General features: G+C 40.5%; 1 protein-coding gene across 2 annotated transcripts in view; it reads right to left on the minus strand.

Moving 5' to 3' along the window:
• Window positions 583-22,996, minus strand: part of FAM120A (family with sequence similarity 120A) — a 48,461-nt gene continuing 26,047 nt past the window's right edge. Inside the window, exons 10-17 of one of the 2 annotated variants that reach the window (XM_021409288.1) lie at window positions 17,444-17,693; window positions 16,002-16,116; window positions 12,525-12,734; window positions 11,230-11,413; window positions 10,159-10,296; window positions 8,538-8,679; window positions 5,008-5,104; window positions 583-2,485 (exon numbers count right to left, since the gene is read on the minus strand). In XM_021409288.1, the coding sequence (XP_021264963.1) occupies window positions 2,174-2,485; window positions 5,008-5,104; window positions 8,538-8,679; window positions 10,159-10,296; window positions 11,230-11,413; window positions 12,525-12,734; window positions 16,002-16,116; window positions 17,444-17,693 (1,448 nt within the window). In that variant the 3' untranslated portion in view covers window positions 583-2,173. The remainder of the gene's footprint in view (window positions 2,486-5,007; window positions 5,105-8,537; window positions 8,680-10,158; window positions 10,297-11,229; window positions 11,414-12,524; window positions 12,735-16,001; window positions 16,117-17,443; window positions 17,694-22,996) is intronic. The other variant, XM_021409287.1, reaches the window with a different exon arrangement.

Below are 22,996 nucleotides of genomic sequence, written 5' to 3' on the forward strand. Positions count from 1 at the left end.
GAGATCAAAAACGCTCAGGGCAAGGCTGTTTTTAACAACGTGTGTCAGGCACTAGAGTAAACAGATGAACATTTAGATAGAGACAGCAGACAATAAGGGCGGGCCTAGGCAGAAAAGCTATTCTGATATCAACCAAGTATAAACGAACAACTACTCGTGTTATGTCAGTGCGATCCATTCTGCAGAGAAAGCTCCCGCACAACAGCATAATTCGCTCTCAGTTACGAGGAGCAGCGCTGATCATCTTCTATCTCACACACAACACTGAGGCACTGCTGCGAGCATCTGGGGGAAGGCTAGTTTCGAAAGAACAAGAACTGCCCACGTTATTTCTGTGGAATGCTTCCATCTCATTGGCTACGCTGCACTTAAGAGCGGTGTAAGGACAACACGCTGCTCTGACCCGGCCTGCTGCCTCCCAGCTGGGGCAGCGTGTGAAGGCCCGGCCTCGCTCTCTGTCTCTGGCTTTCAGGAGGACGTCACGGACGTAGTCTGCTAACTCAGCCGCTTCATTTGGGCATAGGAAAACCTTTATTTACAACACGTACTTAAAAAAATATTCGACAAAAAAGGCATACAGTATTTTATACTAAAAGAATAAAGATTTTTATTAAGCACTGTAAGTTGCATTCAATAGCCTTCAAATACACCACACCACAATCCATCTACAACCAATCAAACCCAACAGTAGTTCATTCTTGCACAATCCATGAGTTGGGGCAGAACTCCCTTCAACTTACATTAAGATACCTACTTAGCTCTTGCGGGCAGGGAATGGGGAATTACACCTCATTTCTGATCACTAATGTGTGATGAAGAGCATCAGGAGAATTATATGAAAACGAATATAAAGAAATGATTCTGATTTTGAAGTACATTAAGTTTGGAAACACTAACAAAAACATCAAAATGATACAGGTATATTTGCTTATACTAAATTCTTGATGGGAAAGTTCTCAAGAACAAGCCATTTGTTTCCTGCTACAGAAGGGGGGTACTTTTTTTTTTTTTTGAAGATTAAAGCTTTTTTTTTTTGTTTTTCACAGAATTTCATATTTGCTAATATGAAGGCATAAAACAGCAACAGAGAACAATAATGCATACAGCAATGAGTACACCAGGGTAACGTTGATATTCAAAACGGCTAGATAATTTTTTTTTTTTTAAGTTTTAGAATAAATGCAACAGAGGTCAATAATCACAAAATTTTAAGGTTAGAGCAAGATCAGTCAATGACTAAACATAGTTAACATCTTTTATAGGACTATTACTGATTATTAGCTTTTTGTTTTGCAAATGGGCACAGTACTTGTAAGAATGGAAGAAAGAGGACAATAACATGCATAATATTAACTACACACTTTAAAAATTATGAACCATGCAGAAGTTTAGCTCAAATAGTAGTACTAATGGTCTACGTCTGATTCAAAACCACATAGTTCATTGATCACGGATGCATGGTATTAGTCACAAAAAGTTTCAGAACACATTGTGTTTATTTTGAAAGGTCATTTGCATCTTCTATGATTTCAAGTTTATCTCCATTTAACTTGCTTGTAAAGTATGTATGATGTATATTTAAAATCAGCAGAACTGCAATATTACTCTATAATTTTTAGTTTCGATAGTTTGCACATTTTAACACAAAAGAACCACATCAACGGTGATGAAATTTAAGAAAGAAACAACTGTGGTTGTGCCTTTTTCCCCCCATAATCATGAAATCAAAGCCTTAAAGAAAGCTTTATTGTGACACAGTAATGCAAAATCAAATATAATGGCATACATATGGTGCCAAGTACTAAAAATTATATTTTAAGCTATATATACTTAAAGACTGCCAAAATTTGTTTTCTTTATATTTCAAAAAACAAAACTACAAGCTTTTGTCATAACCAGTTTAAACTTTATGTATACTTCATTTTAAGTGCGGGAGTCAAATGCTCTTCATTCTCTTTCTTTTTTGTTTTATTGTAGCATTTTGACTACAACTGGTTAAAACTAAAAATGTGTTGTTTATATCTCTGACATCAAAGAGGGATCCGAATTTCCAAAGTCCTCATTTTTCTCTTACGGAAAGGAAAAAATGTACGTAACTGTAGGCTCTCTTTCTTTCCAGATATTCCTAATCCTGACCCTTCCCAACATCCTTCACCCTCTATAAAAAATAAGTTTACTCTTCTTTTTTTAAGACAGTGGCCTCAAGAGCATCATCTTTATGGCAAACACTGTCTGCATTTAGTGCATTTAAGTGAGGATTTGTATTGCACATTTTAGAGTCATTACTCAAGGCACTTTCAGACTGATTGGAAGCCCTGATGTCTCCTGTATTCCCATTCATCTGGGAAGCTGGTTTTTCCTCATTCACAACTCCGTTCTCAGCCAGGGATCCATCTGAAGACACAATTGAGGATTTAGATTCCTCTGATTTTGACTTAAGTTCTTTGGCTACTTCTTCTGCTGAAGCAGCGTAAGGAGGTTTGCCCTATTTTTTAAGAAAAGAAGAAAATTACTGAAGAACCACCGTTGTATATTTACAGTCTGTTACAACGCACTACTAAATAGGCAGCATGCAGAAGTACCACGAGCGAGCACCGAACGTTATGTACTGCTGAAATAAGAAGTGACAGGCAGAAGGAACAGCACAGCACAGATGTTAAAGGAGCCTCAGTGTCTGAGTGCTGCCCGGCCGGGCCTTTTGGCGGCCCTGTGGTGAAATGCTCTTCCTACTTTGACACTTCTGTTATTTCACAACACGACAGCTACACAAGTGTACAGGAACACCAAAACTGAGAATCAATGTACAGCTTAACTCTGCTTCTCGGTTCATATACGTGACCATTTAATTATGTGGTTACATGTTATTTGAATACAAACCAGAAGTCCTTTTCGCACTATTTTTAGAAGGTGCGAAAGGTACCGTGCAATATTCTCTATGCTAGACTATATGCTCCTGACATTAGGAAAGCAATTTCATACAAAAGGTGTAGAGCAGAATCTTACACGACTGCCTGTAACAACAGAAAACGGACTTACGCAGCATAAGAAAGTATATTTAGTTTTTAAGCATCTGTAACAACCAATCTTAAAGTTCCAGAACCACAACAGGCTTTAAAAAACAGAACAAGTAGGTTGGGTTGCTAAGAAGCAATGTATTTATCTGTTATGCTGTTAACAAAGTCAAACGGTAAGGAATGACTAAGATATGGATATCTTGTACAACTCAAACAATAGCACACAGCTCCATGATTGAATAATCTTAATTTTTACATCCTGAAATCAGCATGGTTAGCACTTTCCTGAATTGCTTCAAGGTTTTGAAGGTAGGATACAGATCGAGAGAGAAAGATGCTATCTTGTGAAGAAACAGGCATGTCTTATGTTTGATAAATAGAACTTGCTTATTTCAGTTGCGTTCTCCAACCTTTATTCATGTCACCTCATAATTAGTGCCAATAAAGCCACTGGATTCTCCAGGGAGGATCTTACTTGTTGCAAATGTGAGTGTCTCAATCTGGCCCTGTGAAGGCATTCTTTCCTTAACTGCTCAGGTTTGTAGGACAGTGAAGTACACCGCTGCCACTTAATCTTTACTGGGTAACAAAATTTACTTGTTATGCATTAAGCTTCCCAAGCTTCCCCTTCTTGTTAAATGAGCATACACTACAGTACAGTGACTGGTGATGGTGAAATTCAACCATCTCGGGACTAGTTTGTAGAAAATGTCACTATTTGTCCTTCCTCTCCATACCACAGGCACAGTTTTAGATCAAGCTATGTGTAATTATAAGTATTTACCATCCAAATTACGTATTATTAATAAAAATGTAACTGCTCGAATTTGCTGTCTGTTCAGACCATCTACCATCTTACCCACAGCTACTTTCTGCACTACTTTTACAAAGGTAAGCCTGCAGGAAAGCCTGGCATACTTGGGGGCTCCTTCTCTGGGCTTCCTTTGTTTCACAGGTTTAGGTACTTGGAAACAAGATGCCGTAATTAACATAGTGGTTTCTCTTCTATTCAAAGTACACAAGATCTAGAGCTTTAAATGCATAGGTACATTTGTAGACAATACATAATCTGAGTAAACAGGAATTTAGCAAGGAAGAAATGTATTTCAAAATATTTCAATTTTTACACCTAGAATAGAATAAGTTCTACTTGAAGTTAACAGCTGCTTCATAATCAGCTGGAGAACATCTCTGTCTGATACCTGCAAGTACTTCCCTCCTCTTACATAATAACGTCTACATGACTAATTGAAGAACACACGTATATCTATTGTGAAAGTTCTCTGCCTGTTTACTACCCACTCATCCATTACCCTTGGGATCAATAACATTCAGAACTGCATAGCAGCAAGAACAATGAAAAAGGGAGGAAAACACAACTCTGAAGCAACTGGCATTTAATATGAAACATCAGTTTGCTTCAGCTATATTTAAAGGACTTGTGGAAAAGACAATAATTATCATCCACAGACTCTTCATATATTGTCACCAAGAATGAAACTGTGTGTTCAAGCGACAAAGGTTGCTGGGTTGTCTCCCAGAAGTTTAGAGTAACTTCTTAGATTGGAGCCATGGAGCAGCAAAAATTTTCCTACTGTTATTATTTGCTCTTTATGACTTTGGACTGCGACTCCAGAAAAAAAAAAAAAGAGAAAGAGTGGGGGTGGGAATAGGAACTCCTAATTTGTTTCAGCCTTGTATTTCTCCCATTTTTCTAAATTACATTCTATTCCAACATCTGGTTAGAACCGTGTAGGCACAGTCTTCATATCAAAATATATTTTCCTCTTCTGTTTTTATAACCAAAGTGTGCTAGTGACTGAGATGCAAAACTAGCCTGCCATCCACCTCTGACTGTGCAGCTTATAGCTTCAAATTGTAGGCAAGATCATTGCAATAAACACCTTTATATTCTGAAGTTGTGCTTGTCAGGTTTTAGCTGGTCTGGAAATCCATACTGTACTAGCCTGTGTCAGGCACATGGCTTTATTACCTGAATTGCTCCCTGGCTTTTATAGCCTCTCCCATAGTACCTTCCGCCTCTTCCAAAAGTTCTTATCACTGGAGTGGAAATAACTCCTCTAGGACGCCTGTAAGTATGGAGAAAAAGGAAGTAAAAATAAACAACACATTTATACAGAAGTGCTTTCAATTTCATTTCACTTGCGGAATGTTTTTTTCTAGCTTTGCTGTCTAGTGACTAACATTTTCATTTCTTTAACCAACCAGCATGACCGCCTAAATAAGAATTAGTGTTCTACTACCTCTAAGTATATGAAGTGTAACAAACATTTTGCTAGCAGTAAGATGGTGATTTCTGTATTTCACTCTCTGAGAAACAATAACTGAGTACTTTCAAGCTCTGCCAAAACATTTTCAAAGTGCCAAATTAACCTTGCAGTACTTCAAAAACAGAGCTCAAAATACTTTAAAAAAAGAGGTAAGAATTTTGAACCACTTATAAAGACAGTCTCCCATTCAGTAACATTCCCCACACATAAATGTGCTAAGACATCTGTAATTTTGATTTCTCCCATCAAACCTGAAGCAATTTTGTACTCTGCTTTTCTTTTATCCAATTTCTTCTATGAACATGTGAGAAAAAAACCGATGCTTCAGCCATACCCAGCACCTAGCAATAGACGGTCACGTGTGGATTCTTTCAAATGAAGCCTTCCAACCAGGACACGGCAGGTGGTGCTTTTGTTTGTTTGGTTTTGTTTTTAATTGATTCAGCAAAGGTTAGATCAGATGGAAACAAGTTTTCCATCAGTTAGAACTATTTTAATACAATCAATTGCAGAATTACAATTTCTTCATCATTGTGTCAAGAACTACGCATCACCTAAAAAGCCTTTTCCCTACCTCTACTGGAAATACATGGTTGCTCTTACTCCTCCTCCAATTCGCTGCCCAATTCCAGGAGGTCACAGCATGAAGACAGACTCCTCTGAAGCTAGCACAGAGCAGCCAGATGCTGCTGTGTGTTTCTACATACCCAATGTTTCCTCAGACTTGCTGTTCATATATCTACTGTTTCATCACATGATAACTCCCATAGGCCAGTGAAGTCCCTGTGAGCCATACAAAAAACAGCCTAAAGAGAAGCTAAGGTGTTGCTCGGTTCTCCTGCTTCCTGCTGTGCGACAGCAACCCCGTTAGAGTGAACTGATGCAGCAGAGAAACTCTGATCTGTGTCACGCAGCTCTTTCCACACACATGGCAAACTCCCCACACTGAGCAACATGAAATTAAATAGTGGGTACTCAAAGCCAAAGCAAAGGACAAAGAGGAGAGAATTGTGTTTTATGTTTTATTACTCTAACTACACTCTTTCCTAAGATTTTAACAAGACTTCCCTATCCCTTTTACTTTTTTTTATGTGGTGAAAGTATACCCTTCAGAGGGCTGAGTAATAGATTTATTCCAACTCAGATTCATAGCACACTAGATATACGGATGGATCAAAGCTAATAAAAAGCAGCTGGTATAACCTTAAGAAGAACATTCAAGTTTAGTGTTGCAGAGACATAAGACAACGCTGTAAACAAGCCAGACACGATACCCTCTGCTAAAACAGATAAAAAATGAAATAGAAGTGTGCAGAGCTACGTGATAAATTGCAGTCAATAAACTGTGCACCTTCCTAGGAAAGTGTTGGTTAGTAGGAAACGGTATCTACAGACAAGGAGCCCAGGCTTCATAATACATGGCCTTAGATGGAACAACAGCAATAATGCTTTTCTACTAGGAAACAATAAACAGTAAGAGACGCCTATGGTAACTTCTTGTCTTTGAAGAATTCAAACGGCAATAAACTTTAAAAATTTAACGTCAGTTATGATTTGATGGAGACAGGAAGGTCTAGCATTGACAGTTTTCTTGTGTTTCTGAGGTGACAACTTGAATCCAAACCTAACAGGCCCAAGATAGTGCTTCTGACAGAAAGAAAAGGTCAAATATTTTATGTCCCAACTCAAAAGCTACTACTGGAGAACAGCATTTCCTCTGTCATAAAGACATTTTATGGAGCAGAAAGGAGCAGCAACACCCCTTCAGTATTTCAACTGATACCCAGCCAAGGAGGGAGCTTAACTTAGGACTTCCCAGTGCTAGTCTCTGGCTACTGATGTTTTCCATAAATTCAAGTATTTACTTCTTCAGAAAATGGAGGAGCTGCTATTTTACAAAGTCAACGGTAGGAACAGATGCAAGACAGTTCCGAGCCTGAAGATGTCTCCAGATAATCACTCACGGTGCCTCAGTCTGACAGCAGTCTTGACTGAGGCAATACAAATTACCTGGACATTTTTCACAAGCAGGCCCACAGCCAGTGCACTTCACTGAGAAGTAAATACACAATGGAGTCTGGTGCCTCAGCATGTCCCCGAGCTTATTCTGTTTGTCTCCCATTGCTGCTTTGGGAAAGCAGAGGGGTCCCTATGGGTCCTGCTAACTTGCACAGCTACTTACCTTAGGACAGCTGCCTGAAGTGTCTGAAACAACACTAGATGCACATTCGCACCGCTTTAATGACAGCTCTGTTTTTATACCTATGCTGTTTTCCGCTGCTGAACTTTTCTTCCTTGTTTCTACTGTTCTTCCCTCTCCCTGTCCCTACACCAGCAGCTCTCTTCTCTCCCTGGTCCCACGCTTCCAGGGCTTTAGGTCCGACCATTTTCTCACTCAGTCCAACAAGACCAGTGTTCCAACAGCTCATACTGACTTTGGCACCATGCTTTTTATATCACACATTTGACTTAATTCATGTATAGAGAGGAATCTGTGCTGTTCAAAACTTATTCTTCCAGATGCTTCCTAGCTCAAGATGCCATAAATATGCCTGCTTTCCTCCATTACTTTAATACAGCTGAAGAGTGACGTAATACATAAACTACATAACTTTGTCACTGTATACTGTTACAGATGCAATCTTAATTGAAGATGATAGCTCTGCAATGCGCAGCACAATAAACTCACGGAAAAAAAATATAATCTTAAAGTAAAAGACTAGATATTTTACACAAATGACTTCTTTTTCAGAAGTGTTGTGCACCTGTAATTTCAGCTGTTGTGAAATGGAATGAAAGATTCTCTTAAGCACATCTCCCATCATGACTGTAGCGGAGAACTATTAAACCTAGGAACATCCTTATTTTCTGCTTCACAGAAGAATTACATAATGAAGTTATTAAAAAATTTATCACACTTCACTATAAATGTTCTACTGTGACAAAGAAAATAATTGAATGCTGTGACAGTTTTGATCAGGTATAATGTATCTATTGATTTCATGTAAGGAAAAGCCCTCGAGCCATTTCCTTGTGCAAAACAATCCAGTACATCTCCCAGAGTACGATTTTTCTTGCGCATAAAAATGCTTATGCTCATCTGAATAACTGATTAAAAACATCTTAAAATGAGCGTAATTGCTTTTCTTGAATACTCAGTGGGCATAATTTACCGAAAATATCTTCAAATGCATTGCATGCAAGAAAAGTACACTGCACAGACTGCACTTACCCTCTCGCTGGTCCTCCCACAGAAACGACCTGCAGAGGAAACGGCCCTCTACCCCCTCGTCCACGTCTGCTTCCAGCCCAATGGCCGACTACAGTGCCGGCAATTTCAAGTTTCCCTCCCTGAGAAGGAATAGGTTGGACTCCTGCACATAAAAGCAAAAGCAAAACTTGATCTTCACAATCGCAACATCGAAGTTACTCGAGCAGAAAGCTTGCTGGTCCAGATTGTATTACTTTACAGTTTCCTCTTTTTGGTACTGGTAAGTTATTTTTCACACTGTGGCCTTTCAGAATAATTTTAACTTCAAGAGCCCTTATCCCACAGCCTTTTATAAAAGCATATATAGTTTCTGAAAAGAAAAGTGATTGAGTACTTCAGTTTCAGGAACTAAAAATGCACTTTAGGTAAGTGTTAAGAAACTGAAGTGAAATGTAAGACACCTGGAAGTTTTTTTTTTTCCTGCATTCCTCATGAAGTAGTTTTTGAAAGCTTAAGAACTTTTTAGTGAACATCAGCTATCAGCCTAAGACACAAATATCAGCCTAAAATACCTCTCTAAGGAAGTTATTAGGCAGAATTACCCGCACTAATGCCACGTTGTTACAAAAACGCAGCAAAATAACTGATCTCAGTGTAAAACGTACGTTTATTCTTCCCCTCCAAAGAAAGTGGCTAAAACTGCAATTGCCCCAAATTTGATTCTAGCTATTATTCATGCTGCTCATCTTTATACCTGTGTTTTGTACTTCAAAATCAAAGCCAGGGCAAAACATGTATTTCAAAAAGGTACGTGCAGCTGAGTCAGGTGTTACTGGTAAGACCATCAGCACCAAAAGGGTTACGAAACATAGCATTTACACAGCCACGATTAGTCTTCAAATGTTAATCGGCGATTTAGTTCCCACTATATTAAGTTCAAAAAGGTTTGTACTTCCCTGCACAATTCTTTCAGCTTCAAACACACGTTGTTATGTGTTATTCACACAATGAAGCATTAAGAGCTACGTTTGCTCCTAGAAAAAGAGCTCAGAGGCCAGAAAGAACAGCTACATGTATGGAAAAATTCCATCCTAAACGAGGGATCGGAATTTACAGATTTCCATTGTCTCGCCAAGTGTAGTAGAAAAGCAATGGACACACAAATAGGTCAGCCCCACGCCTACATCCAGACTGACGCTGACACCAGTAAGAATGAGTTAGCAGGAACAGAAGTCGGTAACTTATATATTATGTTGTTTTGCAGAAAGTTCGAATCATCCCCACATTTTTAGGAAGTGACTGTTAATACGTTCCAGCACAGCTCAGCTCACGACAGGCTGCACCTTCATGTTTCAAAGCGCAGGAGATAGAAGGGCTCATTGCGTTTGCAGCTATTTATTCTGTGCCGGAAGGAGGATTTCTAGGAGCGAGAGACTGGCACCAAGAGGGTGTGCGGGGCCGGGACAGGCCGGGCAGCGGAGCAGAGAGCGCGGCCTCGCAGCAGCCTAAGGGCTGCGGAGGGGAGAGCCGAGACAGTTAGGGAGAGAGGGAGACTGGAGTCAGTAGGAAGCCTCAGACCAAACCATGAAGTGAAGGAAGCTGTTGCCAGAAGCTCTAAGAAAAGGGTTTGGGGTATAATTACCGCCCTGAAACTTGCTAGTCCTGTTGCTGTCATTGCCAGAGAAGGCTCCGGAGTGTCCTGCCGCTGCCGCCACCCGGAAGGCCCGGTAAGCGCCTGTGGCTACTGTTTCCCCATAAGGGCCTCCGAAGCCATAGACTCCTGTTAGACCCAGGGCAAAGAAAGACAGGGGAAAAGCTGTGAGGGGAGCAGGCATCAGGGAAGGCCCCTAGCAGAGCCGCTGCCGCCTCCTTCCTTCCTCGCGGCACCAGCAGCAGGGCCGTGCTCCTGCACTGGCGGTACCTGGGCCCGACGCAGGGCAACGCAGTGCCTCTGGGAAGGCCTGGCTGAAGCCCTCTCACTGGGCTCTGCCACCTGCAGGCCTTCACTCGGCTTTGGAACAGCTGTCCCAGCCGCTGCAGCGTAATGAGCACCAAGATACCCGCAGCTACTTTTTGGTTACAGTGGTGGCACCTCAAGGATGACAGTGGTGGCACCTCAAGGATGTCTTACTCGGAAAGCCCAGCATCAATACACCTAAGGCCCTCCACACCCAGGGGTGGTTTTGAGAAAGGGGACGATACCAGAAACAGCCGGGAATGGTTCAACCAGTGCCCTCCAGTATTTACACTCGAGGGTGCCAACGGTTAAATGACTGTGGCAAAACAGAGAGGGGTGGGGAGAGGGAAAAGTTGTCTTCAACCCTGACAGACTGTGTCCGCTCATTGAGGAATGAACATTTTGAAGCAAGGTACGGTTCAAAAAGGAGTCTTCTCATATCATCCTGTGTTGACTTGTTCATCTTATTTTTGCTTTTTCATACAGTAGCTGTATAAATATTTTGATCTGGCACAGCTACTAAAAATCCTGATGGAAATATGCAGCAATACAGCACATTCCATAATGCCAGGGTATAGCTAATAAAAGTAACAACAAAATGCGGTGATTGGCACAGGACAACGTGTGCCAACCACTTCTTTTTATGTGTCTTTCTTATGAAACCAAACACGCAAATCAGCTCAGTTTGGGGAATGTGAAATCAGACAAGGTAACACTTCATGCCAATGAGTTTTGCACTGCTGTCCCATAACTTACCAGCAAAGCCTCTCCCCCTGCCCTGAGGTGGTGGGACTGGCCCAAAGTGTCGAGGATACATAGAAGCTGGATAGAAAGGCATGGCAGGTGGAGGTGGGAAAGGGAGAGGATGGTTCTGCCTGGAGAAATTTAATCCTTCTAGGATGCTCTGACGCATCTTTTCAACCTTGGCTGCCTGCTCAGCCTATGAATAAAAAGATCATAAATGGATGTTAGAAGTCTGATTTCAGTTCTATAACACTATATTTATGGAACAAATTCAAAGACAAAAGCAAAAGAACAGAAGGGTAGATAAGTACTGCAAAGAACTTTCATAAAGCTAGCTTGTAAATTACAATCATCTATCTTGCATATCTTCCAACAGTTCAACAACACAGCGAATGTTCACAAAAGAATCCTTGTGTATCAGTAGAGATGGAAGTCTAAATCCTGAGACAGTTTAGAAGTTGGCAACATAGAAATCTTGAAAGGAACTGAGAAACAACAGCTTATAGTCTCTTGAAAACTTAATGCAGTCCTTTAAACTTTATAGAGAACAATCATCATAAACTTGGGCTGCAAAACCAAATTTATGACTGGAGGCTAAGGAGCCTGAGTGTGACCACAGCTTCCACCAAGAGTTAACCTAAAAGGAGTTTCCCTCGAGTTAGAAATAACAAATAAACTCTTTGTTAAAAGATTTCTTATCTCTCAAAAAGTCAGCAAAAATAGAACGCTTTGGACATTCAGTAAACTATTAACTACATCTATTTCCTGTTTTTACAGTTAGATAACTTTGCATGAGCTAGGCACATTAAAAATCTAATTCATTTTTATCTTATGATGGTTGCAAGAATTGCGAAGAGATTTCAAGCTTAAGAATTCTAAGAATGACTTCGCAACCTGTAAAAGAAATTAGAAATTTTCTTTCATTGTAAAACCACAGCAACTTAGTCCTTCGTGACACTTGCTAGCATGGCACAAAAAGATGGCATTACTTGAATGAAGGAACAGAAAATTTTCAACTCAGAGTAGTGCTTTAGATTGCAATTGCATTCAAATTTCTGTTTCCAGAGACAGAAAGACTAAAAATGGACATCAGTTTACTTTTCCAAAAACTACCAAAACACCATTTCAACCATCAGCAACACACTTAAGATTAAATAAACAGAGCTGATAAGTAACTGTTAGCAATCTGCTTTGTATTTCCCTTTTAAGGAGAAATGAAACACGAAGCAAATGACGGATAAACCACACCAACCGCTTCCCAAAATTCAGTACGCTTAATATTCTGCCACGCTTCTGCAGCTACCCACCTGACCATCACAGAGGTCAATGAGCGGAACTTTCTCCCGGCTTGCTTTGATGAGCTTGGTCTGGAATAACTTTCCATCAAAATACATCCATGGACAGCAGTGCTCCCATGGAATCGGCTGTCCGCAAGCATCGTTTGCAAAAAGTGCCATATCGACACCACTCATAAATAAAGCAGACAGCTGGATTCCTCGGGGATCGAGATTCTCAATCTGGTTTAAAAAAAAAAAATTATTAAGAAAATAATGAGATGCAATTCAGTTTTTCCAATAGTTGCATTATTTGCAAATGGAAAAACATAGTGATTTTAAAAAGTTGTCAGACTTTTCACATGTAATTGCCAGTTTGACTAGAAGAATCCACGTGAAGCTATAATCTGTATACGCAAAACTGCAATGCTCTGGAAGGCTGCTGTTCCCATCCATTCACTCTAGAGGTGAGAAACAGAAGTGAAAAACTATTTTCTTAACAACAAAGCGTGATAAGTAATTTGAATACAACTCATTATCAAGAAGCCAGCAGATATTTTACTTAAAATGCACACCTTACATTTGTGGCACGTAGTGTCTAGAACACGTACAACGCATATTTTAGCATTAAGATCACTGATAAATATGCAGTGCAGAGTTTTTCTAAACAATGCTAAAGCATATTATAGCTAATGAAAGCTTTAAAACATGTATAGAGGAAATCAGAAGTGGGAATTTTCATTTAATGATTTGTTTCAAATCATCTTGCACTTCTGAGATATTATTTTTTAGAAAGTTCCAGGAATGAGCTCAGCGTTAGCATTCAATTTTTCTGCCCACGTACCACATTTCCTTTCCAATGTCTTTAATAATGGATTTTATAACTTGGCTTAAGATTTTGCTTCACTGGAATGTCTCTTATTAATGATGTTTTTATGAATACAACAACTTTACTTAGGACAGATACACAAAAGTAGAATTATATAACGAATAACTGCTGATGGTGAAAGCAAGAAGTATTTGCTTGCAGCAACTACACTCTTAGCTGTGGAATAAGAAAACAGCAACACTGATGTTTTCTAAAACACTTCTGAAGACACCAGCAACTTCTTGGGAACATTTTAAAGATCTTTGGTATCGAATTTTAAAATTAAACTACATTACTTTCCCTATGCATAGCCTTTAATGGCCAAAAGACTATCCAGATCATTTTGCAGATATACAGCTGGGATCAAGCTCAGCTGCTCTTTCTGTCTGACCTCAGTAAAAAGAGAAGCAGCTGCTTCATATGAAGACAGTAACAACACTGCATCAAATACTGCACCTTTCAGATAACCAACATATATTATACGAGAGGCTAATATTATTATGTATGATCTAAAATTAGAGCCTGGTGAGCAATTTCTACAAAACAAAAATACTGCATGGTATTTATCACTTTCCTAGTCTCACCTTTCATTTTAAGTTGCAATGTAGAAAACATTATCTAGGAATTCTTTTCTTAGATCCAGCAGTTTTCACAGTGAGGTTTCCTCCCATTTGCACCAAATCTTCGTTGACTCATACAGATACCTTTGCCAAAATCTCAGCCCCTGGATGTGACATGTTTATTGTGCTGTGTTTTGAAAACTGACATTGAAATCTACCTTGCTGATGCTCTGCTGCTCTTTGATGAATCCAGCCTTGCCTACACAACTGTCATTTGAGTTTCCACTGATACCCACAGCTATTCACCTTGAGGAGCTCGAGGTAGACATCTCTAACTGAGGCTTTGAAGGGCTCCCATCTCCTACTCTGCTGAGCCCAACGTTTGTCACTTCAGATGAGAACACACGCATTTCTTCTGTACATACAGGGTAACTCACTGTCAGTTCATTCCTTTGGCAGAGGTTGGCCACTGCTTCCCTAAAGACAACGCCCTCCTCCTTATTCCTCATGCAGTTGTCTCAGAACCAGAATCTCCAAGATTCATAAATGCCCAGTAAGCACGCAGGGCTTCCAGCATGAATGCGTAGCAAACATCTGAATGATTCTCTTCACGGACCGCATTTGCATTTAGCCTTTATTTAAAGAATTAGCAGCAATAAGCAATACTCAGAAATGCTGTTCTCTAATATGTCTATAATTCATGTCACCAGCAATCCAGACCTGAGTGCTGAAGCAAATGAGCAGTCCTGTAAGAATTCATCAGGTGTTCACTGCAGCTGCCCCCATCTACATTTCTTCTTATCTTTGTCAGCAGTGAGAGAATGACCAAAGAAGTCTTTCCTGCTGGATCCTGATGTTATTTGGTATACAGGAAGACCATTCAGTTTTTCTGTTAACTCCACCACTAACGTTACTAAAATGAATTCTCTTCTTGCTGTGTGACAAGTTCAGATAGATTCGGAAGCGCTCTCCTCCCCTACCATTTATTAGTACTTCTATGGCTAAGTGTCAGGTTTCCACAAGCAGACTGATTTGGTCTATGGATTGAGACTGAGAAGTCTTTGCCAGGTTGCTATAGGAATGCAAGCCAGACTCTGCTTTCACCCACAGAAAAGAAATAGTCAGTTGCTGGCTTTGAAAATGCTCTTGCTGACAAAGTTTTAGTGGCAAATCGTTACTTAGAAAAAACTAATAGCTGAAATCTGCATGAGCTTAATTATAGTTTCTTTTGGGAAGAACGTTGCTAGCATTACTGCTTTTGTCTGTGCCCCTTGGCAGCGTATACCTACAAATATGCATAAACTTGGGAGGTAAGTATCACATTCTCCTCACTAATTTAACTAAGGAGAGCATGTATCCAAGCACAGCTCAGAGCAGAACCAGCCACTCATCTTTCCTGACTTAAGTCTTCCATAAAAGTACCTGCAAGACTACCTGAAATGACTTCAGTAGGCTACAAGACAAGGTGATCAGCATCCCCCCTCCTTCACTACACTGATTAGAAATGAAGAAGTAGTTAAGATGGGAATGGACAACTGGAAGTGATCCTATACATCCTGAAACCCCTCAGAGCTTCCAGCTAGGAAATACACTACCAGGCAAATAAATGTTACATAGAAAAATGTAATTGTAACTGTTTCCATTCAGAAAAACGTTTGCTTCAAATTAAGGACTAAATTATACTATTTTGAGTACAGAACTTTGGTTCTGAACAAATTTCTAAGATAAGAATGTAGAAGCAAAAAACAAATCTTGTACACTTTAGTTCAAAGGCTAGAAGAGGAAATTTCATTGTGAGCATGTGAAAGCTGGGTGAGGAAATACCCCAGAGTAAGATGTTGCACAGATTGATAGGCATTCTGTATTTACAGTTAGAACACCACACCAACAACTCTATCTGTATCTACCTCCTATAATACTGTTGTATTAGAAAAACAGAAACTCTGAGATCTTACCTTTTAAAATCCTCAAATTAATTTTTCCTACAGTTCTGCATTTAACACTTATTATGCATGACCCACTAAATTAGCAATGTGGGCTAGCTGGAAATACACCTCTGAAGTTATGGTAGTTAAGAATTACCTTGAGTTCCTGAAGCTGGTCAGGTTCATAGAGCTTTGGAGACAATGCTTGGGCAAGAAAAGCATCGAGTTCCTGGCGACGAAGTATACGAACCCCTGGCCACTGTACCATGTACCTACAGAGGAAGCCAGCTGTTATTCACAAGCTTCCATTGGCAGATGATAAATCAAGCAGCAGTTTATTTGATCGGAGAAGTCAGTAGAATGCAACAAGAAAAATCTTCTTTGTTTGTCTAGAGTTGAATGCTTAAAATGAACAAAATACTAAAGAGATTTAAAGCTTAAATTTAAGATGACACTGAAAACAGACTAGCTGTGAATCAGTTATGCAAGTCACAACAGGACAGCCTGCTTCCAGTGAAGAAGGAGAGGACAGGCCACCAATATAGAATTTAAAGCGTAAGTGATAAGCCTTCCGATATAACTAAAAATAAAATGAAGATTAATTGTCTTTATGGAAAAACACTAACCGTAAAAAGATATTCTGAACATGGTTTCCAGATAACATATTACTCAGAAATTACCTAATCTGTGAATTTAATTCTTTCTCTTGAAACAAGTGCCGATAAAACTTCATGTGTTAATAAACAAGAATTTATACATGCCATATGTCACAGGAAAGAAACACAGCCCAAATGAAAGAGGAGTTCTGCTTTGTTTAAGATGCTATCTGGTCTGGTTTCTTTTGTATTCTTGCTACTCAATAAGGAGAAAAAGAGAATATCTTTAGATTTCAAAAAGCAAGACAAAGTAGGGTAGAACTGGAGACAAATCTACATTAATCTCTCTCAAATGGCTTAAAAATTTTCCTGTGCAACAGATTAGCTTGTTCATCTGTCTGAAGCCAGGGTTAGTCACACCGAAACAATAACATCTTCCCCAAAAGATCAGTATCTTTCATTCCTAGCTCAATTTTCAATCTGAAAATTAAACGAAGTATTTTGAACCTTGTGACTTTCTCTTTAATGCTATACTTCAAACACTGGTTATCATCATCTCAACCAGATGAGTAACTCTACCACATGGAACCTGACAGAGCATCATTCACATAACTTTCCATCTCAACAAGCTGCTAAGCAGCTGTTATCTGAACAGCTCACTCTTTCCCTTTACAACTTCATCAACCCAAGATGCCAAATGTTTAGCTTTTTTTTTTTCCCCCTCTTTTTTTATTTTAAGTCAAAGCTTTAAGTACAGTAAGGGCAAATTAATTCAAACGCTACAGTGGCCTTATTGCAACACAAGCAATTTTTTCTTCTCCAGTTCTCTAGAGACTGAAGAAAGAAACCTTGAAGGACACAGCACGTTTTAAAGACTACCTAAAGTGATGTTCTAAGAAACAAGATCCTTCTCCCGAAGTTGCAAACGTTAAATATATCACAGAGATTATGCTGTACAGTAAAAACTTCATTTCATTCTGTTTTACCTCCAGGTAACACTGACCTTAGTACACAACAAAGCACCATAAGATGAGTGGGCACATTAGTTGGATTGAGCATTGCTGGTGTATCTGATCTCATACAGGCCAAAAATGCCCTCATTCTTCGGTTCTTGTCTTCTACTGCTTTTCCCAGCCACAGCTTCTTCAGATTAGGACAGGTCCATTCTCTGAAGGCAAGCGCTTCCACCAGCTCGGGGGTTTGTGGAGACTTTCCTTTGTAAGCAGCCCATTCCTTAATTATCACTGGTGAAACTATAAAATGACAACAGATGAAAAAAGTTAAAAGGTCCACATATTTAAAACTTTGTACACAAGAGATTTTGATCCAGAAAGTACCCCTTTGACACTGCTCTGGATCACACTGTGGAACTGGCAAGTCAGACTCTGTGTGGACCATCTTTAATTGCCATCACTTACAAAATAAGGACATCCTAGTGTACCCTAGGAACATTACATTAATAATTCCAAATTGATATGCAAAATAGAAGAGCTACATATGTTTTTCTAAAAGAGCATTATTTGAAAATGCAACTTTCCCCTAAAATACCTGCACCATTGATTAAAAACCTACAGTGATATGACAAAAATAAACAGTACATCAATACAAATATTTTCCATTTGTGGTCTTTAAGGAACAATATGATCCTACTGATGATAACTTAAATGAGATTTAAAACTTAAGTCATGCTTGCTCGTAGTTCAAGTACTGCAGAGGAATTAAATCTCAAATATGGGTTCAATTAGTTGTTGTTTTTTTTTTTAACCTAGAAAGAAATTAGAAAACAGTAATTTACATAAGCCTTTCAATAAAAAGCAGTGCTGTAAATTAAGAGGTTACTATTTTTGTATGTGCTGAGCTCTCATCTACGAAAACAGCGTTTGACTCTACTTAGGTGCTAAAGCATCTTCCCTTTTTATGTTTGAAGACAACTAAACCAGAACACAAGTTTAAAGTCAAGACTGACAAATGATATCTTTGGCCTTGGAGCGACCCCAAGTTTGACACCGCCCAAAATTTGTTTGCACTCTTCTTAACTCAGAGCCCAGTTATGCAGTGTGGAAAGATTCAAGGAGCTTGTTAGTGAAGCTTCAGGTTACAGCCCAGAGAAGTTGCTTCACTAGTGAAGCAGTGCATGAGACCAGACCTGCTCTTTCTGCTGGAAGCCCCTCTGTTAGAGATTGAGAAAAGAGTACTGCAGGTGCCAGGATATTTCTCACAGCTACAAAGTCTCCATCAGCGATCGGACATCAGCCTTGCACATGATTTTATAATCAGGGGCAGGCAAACCACGGCAGAGGCCATGATCTGGATTAGAAAAGAAGTTCCAGAACATCTTAAAGTAATCTCTCCTGCTTTTCTGGACTAGAACTACTACTCTAGCGTTATAGCTACACTTCACAGACAGCAGGCTAAGTTTCACAAAGACAACGTGCAGCAATGAAAATAAATATGCTGATATATTTAGTTGGTAGCCTCACTACAAAATCATGTTCTATTTTGGTTGCTACCAGCTTTTATATGCTGCTAAGCTATTCAAGATGGGCTACAACAGCCAGCAGAGCAACTCTGTTATTTGCACAGGGTCTATCACACAGGTGTTTACTTCCTGCTTAGGCTTGGGACAGCAAACGTGAACACGTAAGATGGATCTGTGAAGGCTTTCAAATACAAGGACTGCTTCAAAAGTAATGCCTCCTATTTTATGATGTTGGCCCATGATGTCGAAGGTAGATGTTGGTTGTATGGCAGTAGAGGCTGAACCTTTCTGCTAATATTCTGTTACATTTACTGCTAAATGGTATCTGACAAAGAAGTGCAGGTGAAGCAAAGGAGCATCGCTGAATTCCTCCATGCAGAGAAAATGGCACCTAATGATATTCACTGATGCTTGCTGAACATTTATGGAGATCAAGGAGTGGATGTGCACACAGCGAGGAGCTGGGCAGTGCGTTTCAGCCGTGGCGACAGTGATGTGAAATACAAGCCAAGTTCCAGAAAACCATGCACAGCTGTCTCATCACAAAATGAAGAGCATCTCGGTCAGCTCATCCATGCAAATCCACGAATTATGACCAGTGTACTGTGTATAGAGCTGAATGTCACCTTCGATGCATTGATAACAATGGTAGCAACACTATCACAAAGTTTGTCAGGTGGGACCCATGAATGCTCATGTAGGAACAGAAAGAACATCGCATGCAAGTTTGTCAGTATACCTATTGAACCAATACATGGCTGAAGGTGACAGTTTCCTGGATCGCATCATTACTGGTGATGAGACATCGTGCCATCACTATGAGCAGGAGTCAAAACTGCAGTCCATGGAGTGGCAAGATGTGAATTCCCCATAGAAGAAAAAGTTCGAGACACAGCCATAAGTGGGTAAAGTGATGTGCACTGCCTTTTGGGATAAGGAAAGGGGTGATCTTTCGGGAATTCCTTGAACCCAGACGAACTATCGACTGACTGCCACATCACGATGCTGACTAAGCTGAAGACTTGAACCTCCAGAGTGAGGACAGAGAAGACAACAATCTTTCCCTTGCAACTAAGTAACACCAGGTCCCATATCAGTTTGAAGACCATGGAGCACAATGCCAATCTTGGCTGGACTGTCCTACCACACCCACTGTACAGGCCAGATTTGGCACCTTCCAAATTCCATGTGTTTGGACCAATGAAAGATGTATTACGTAGGTCCCTAGCAACACCACCACTGTAGCAGCTTTGAAATAGGGTGTCACCTCCACTGGTGCAGATTTCTACAAGCATGGCATGCAGGCCCTTGTTCATCACCGGCAAAAAATACAGAACTAATGGTGGTGAGTATGTTGACAAGTAGTGTTTTGTAGCTGACAACTTACTCCACCAAGCAGTGTTATTGCACTCTTTGTATCTGTTGTAATTTCCATGGAAACAAACAGGAGGCATTACTTTTGAAGCAACCTACATAACTAAGTGCTCTGGATCTTGGAAGCAAGAGATTCATTCAGACCGAAACTTCTTTCGGGGCAAGGGAACACAATGAGGCTACACCGAACAGTTTCAGTAGAACAGTTTTCAGCTCAGCAACGAAAAAGCCAAAATGTTGACAACTGACAAAACAGCTATGTTCTGGAGTTCTACTCTTCTCCCCTTCAACCTCCTTTTGATACTGGAGGCAATATTCCTTGCTACACTCAGTATCTCTGTTTGGAAGCCCCCCCAGAACCAACCAGATGGAAACTCTATAAGCACACCACACTTGAGCATCCTCAGAAGACCACTTCCCCAGCTTCCATCACTTTCTTACAGCTGACAACTGCAAAGATACAGAGCTTTGCAGAACACATACGTTTCATTTCCTTCATACAGTTTTTGCTACAACAACCTCAACTTTAAAAGAAGGAAATAATTTGTCTATAATTACTACCTGAAAACTCATCTTTCATCATTCAAGTGTTGTTCAAAGCTTTTAATCTTGGCATGACAATTTCCATGATCCTATGAGATCAAGATCAAAGAGTGCCTTGGTTTGCTCTCAAAAACTACCTTCTTCAGTAACACACTACCTGTAGATGTTACACTGAAGAGTCACTCTGTTCTCAAAATTGTGCCATGCACTAGTTATTTCAGGAAAGGTAACCATTCTTCTTGGAGAATGGTTTAATATGAAGTGGAGTGGCAAACAGCCTCCCTCCTGTGAATGATGGGAAGAAGGAATTATAGTTCTATCAGTTGACAAGTAGCTGCAGTACTGTTCACTCAAATTTAGCATTTAACAGATGAATCTAGGACTAGTCCATATCTACTTATTTCTCCAGAGCATTTCTTACACATTGACAACTTTGTACTGGGACTGCTGCCAAAAACACCATCTTCCTCAACTGCTGAGTATCTCTGTCCTCAGAGGAACGTTTCGTGTTTTCCTTCCAGGACTTCCACTTTGAGATAAGAAACGTCTACCCTGAAGACTACATTCACTACAACAAACACTCAGGATAAGTGCACATTCAGTCACAACACCACAGAGCTAATTATACTGTTTTTCATAATAAACTTCCTCCTGTTGCTGATTAGTAGATTTGAACACTCACAGTAGCCCAAGGGACAGTACAATATACTGATGTCTGCTTTGAACATCACCCTCAAGACACTTGAAGGTCAGTCCAAGTGCAGAAGTTCAACATCAACCTGCATTAAGGTAACCTGCTTGATAAACATATGTGAATGTCACAGGCTCCAAACTCATTAGCAACAGCATCCAGCATGCTCCAGCTGTATGTTAAAACCTTCACTGCTACCTGTGACTCAGATGTTTTCTGACAAATTCTGACTCAGATGTTCTCTTGAGAAATTACAGGACTGGGCCATCACCAACTGCACGAAGCTTATCAAAATCAAGCACCAGATTCTGCACTTGGGACAGAGCAACCCTGGCTCTACATACAGGCCATGGGACAAGAGGCTGGAGAATAGCCCTGTGGAAAGGGATCCATGGTTCTAGTTGACGGCAAGTTGAATCCGAGTCAACAGTGTGCCATGGCAGACAAAAAGGCCACCTGTACCCTGGGGTGCATTAAGCCCAGCACTGCCAGCCAGGTGAGGGAAGGGACTTGTCCTGCTCTGGCCTCACCCTGAGCACAGTGTGCAGGTTTGGGTGCCACAATATAGGACACAAAAATACCAGAACACATCAAAAGGAGGGCTATGAAGATGGGGAAGTGCCTGGAGGGCATGTGAAGAACAGCTGAGCTGTGGTCTGTTCAGCCCAGAGCAGAGGAGCTGAGGGGAGGCCTCAAGGCCCTGCAGCTCCTCACAGGGAGCAGAGGGGCAGCGCTGAGCTCTGCTCTCTGGGGACGGCAACAGGGCCCAAGAAAACTGCACAAAGCTGTCAGCGGAGGGTCAGGTGGGGATTCACCTTCATCAGAGGGCAGTGGGCATGGAACAGACTGCCCAGGGCTGTGGGCATGGCCCCAAGCTGCCAGAGCTCAAGGAGCACTGGGACATTGCCTTCAGACACAGGGTTTGGGCAATGCTGTGCGGAGCCAGGGGGTAGGCTTGATGATCCTTGTGGGCATCTTTCAACTTAGGATATACTATGATTCTGCGATATTCCCTTAGCATTTTTTTCCCCACAAACTGACCATGAGATGTGATGTACCTAACATATTCAGAAAATGAGATAGCTAATGTGGATTAATCAAGACTCTTTTAACCTCATAATCTTCACTGACAGTACAGCTTGAGCAAAGCATGTTAGATTTTGCAAAAGGGCAATTGCTCAAGATACGATTTTCCTTCTGGCAGAAACAGTGTCAGCTGAGCACATCCTTGATGGAGGACAGTACATCACAAGGTGGCTAGGCTTAAAATAACAAATCCTCGGATCCAACCAACAGTAATGGCAGCTTGTACAAGTGTGCATTTCTCCATGGAGTGGAAAGGGCAGATGGTTTCAGAGCTTGAAAAGAAGAGCAAGTCAGGACACTTGGCCTACCTCCCCTCACAAGCAAGGGGAGCACAGTCAATGCCATGCCCTCGGCACTAGAAGCACAATGAAAAATGCTGCAAT

Source organism: Numida meleagris, chromosome 11 (assembly GCF_002078875.1).
Source record: "Numida meleagris isolate 19003 breed g44 Domestic line chromosome 11, NumMel1.0, whole genome shotgun sequence".
In the NCBI taxonomy this organism is placed as follows: Eukaryota; Metazoa; Chordata; class Aves; order Galliformes; family Numididae; genus Numida; species Numida meleagris.